The 2,276-nt window shown below is 41.2% G+C and overlaps 1 protein-coding gene across 1 annotated transcript in view; it reads left to right on the forward strand.

Moving 5' to 3' along the window:
• Positions 1–1,077: 1,077 nt before the first annotated feature.
• LOC103375149 (protocadherin alpha-3-like) overlaps positions 1,078–2,276 on the forward strand; it is a 9,529-nt gene continuing 8,330 nt past the window's right edge. Inside the window, exon 1 of the mRNA XM_008305355.1 lies at positions 1,078–2,276. Within this exon, the coding sequence (XP_008303577.1) occupies positions 1,078–2,276 (1,199 nt within the window).

Raw genomic sequence — 2,276 nt, forward strand, 5'->3', positions numbered from 1 at the left:
GAGGTAAGAAATGTCTAAGTGGAAACTTTGAGGTGCTCAACTGTATTTATTGATTTTTGTTGTTGTTGTTTTCACAAAACATACCAAAAACATCTTCTGGTTCATTTTTTGTTTTGTTTTGTTTTGGACAGCGACATTGGATTTGTTGGCTTTCCTTGCTTCCTCTGGCAATTCTTACTTCAAGCTGTAGGACTTATTTAACGCTATGCAGGGGGGAGGGGTAACTTACTGTTTATTAGCAACATTAAATAGCACTGTATTTCGTAATTTTCATAGTTATCTAGTTATTCAGTATCTTAATCATCACCGACATAACATTTCTGACGTTCTGCACTTTGTCTTGGACTATGTCTGTGGCATTTTGTTGATGCTGTAATGTAACTCGTGCCATCGTTTTCGAGATGTTATGCTTGTGCGTTCGTTTAAAATTAAAGAGGAGTAAACGAAAGCTTGACTATTTCACATCAACAGGAGTGCGTTGTCTATACTCCGTCACTTAGCAAGGGACAACACAAATGTGTAACAGAGCCCTAATCAAACGAGTGTGATGAAGCGCAAAACCTTTAGCACGCTGTCCTTGGTGCTGAAAGAGTTTGGCTTGTTTGTCTCGTAGTAATATTGTTATTTCAGGGTCTCAGTTCACATGAACATAATCATACATACAAATTATTCAGTTGTGATTTGTACAATCTTAGAACCATGTGTATTCCTTGTTTTTCTAACACTTTTACAGGACGTGTTGTTGGTTGTAGTGATGGCTAAAATACGAACTATCAAATGATTCCTTCTGCAGTGAGATGTCTGCAATATGGAATAAAGACGCATGGTGTCAGTGCAATGTAAAAAGCCATCCTTCCGCTAGCTTGTCGTCACTGCTCTGTGGTTCCACCTCTTAGAAACAGTCTCACTTCGATACTGGCAGGATCGTTTCTGTGCGTGTTTTGTGAAAAAGGTCAGGTTGCCCAATTTCTGCATATATTACAAGTGGATGGCTATTTGCATACTGAATGTTGGATTCCGTCTTTACAATGAAGTTACGGTCCTTGTGATGGATTACTGATGATTTCGGGTTTCACCATGGAACAAAGGAAACGCAAGGGAGGAAGGGCGCGAGGATATTTGGTCGGCTGCGTTGTTGCTGCGTTTTTGTGGACTGTAGCTTCAGCGCAATTGAGATATTCCATCTCCGAGGAAGTGAACGAAGGAACTGTGGTTGGAAACATAGCGAGAGATCTGGGATTAGATAAAAGCACTCTGAAAGACAGAAAGTATCGGATTGTTTCTAGTGATGCGGATCCTCTGTTCCATGTGAATCACAACGATGGTGTCCTGTACGTGAGCCGGAAGATTGACAGAGAGAAGGTGTGCGCACAGAGCAGTACGTGTGTGATCAATGTCAAAACTGTGCTGGAAAACCCACTGGAGGTTCATTATGTTAGGGTGGAAGTTCTGGATATAAATGACCATTCACCCACTTTCCCGAAGAACGACAACACATTGGACATTTCTGAGTCTGTGCTGCCAGGAGCCCGATTTCAGCTACGAGCGTCACGGGATCGAGACAGTGGTCCATTCTCCGTGCAGCAATATAAACTTAGCCCCAGCGATCATTTCCGATTGGAAGTGAAAGATAAAGGAGAAGATGGCAAAATACCTATATTAGTTGTACAAAAATCTTTAGACAGAGAAACTGCAGGAAGCCACTCACTAACACTGACGGCCCTGGATGGAGGTAAACCTCCGAAATCCGGTGACATGAACATTCTTGTTAGAGTTTTAGACATTAATGACAACGCACCTGTTTTCTCTAAAGATGATTATTCTGTGGCGCTGAGTGAAAATGCTCCAGTTGGCACAACAGTCACACAAGTGAATGCCACTGATTTAGATGAAGGTCCAAACGGAGAGGTAATTTATTCATTCAGCGAGACCATGAATCAAAATATATTAAACCTTTTCGACATTAATCCATTAACAGGTGAAATAACTGTCAAAGGTTTAATAAACTATGAGGAGAAGGACAGATACGAAATAGAAATTCAGGCATCAGATAAAGGTCTGGCTCCTCTTACAACTGAAAAAAGTGTTATTGTCAAGATTGTTGACGTAAATGACAATGCACCTGAGATTGAGGTTACCTCATTTTCCAGCTCCATCCCTGAAGATTCCAGACCTGGAACTACTGTTGCTCTTATCAGTGTAAATGACTTGGACTCTGGTCTGAATGGAAAAGTTATTTGCGCCATAGGTGAGGATGTTCCCTTTACTTTATCCCC

The sequence above is a fragment of the Stegastes partitus genome, unplaced genomic scaffold, assembly GCF_000690725.1.
Source record: "Stegastes partitus isolate 25-593 unplaced genomic scaffold, Stegastes_partitus-1.0.2 Scaffold2484, whole genome shotgun sequence".
In the NCBI taxonomy this organism is placed as follows: Eukaryota; Metazoa; Chordata; class Actinopteri; family Pomacentridae; genus Stegastes; species Stegastes partitus.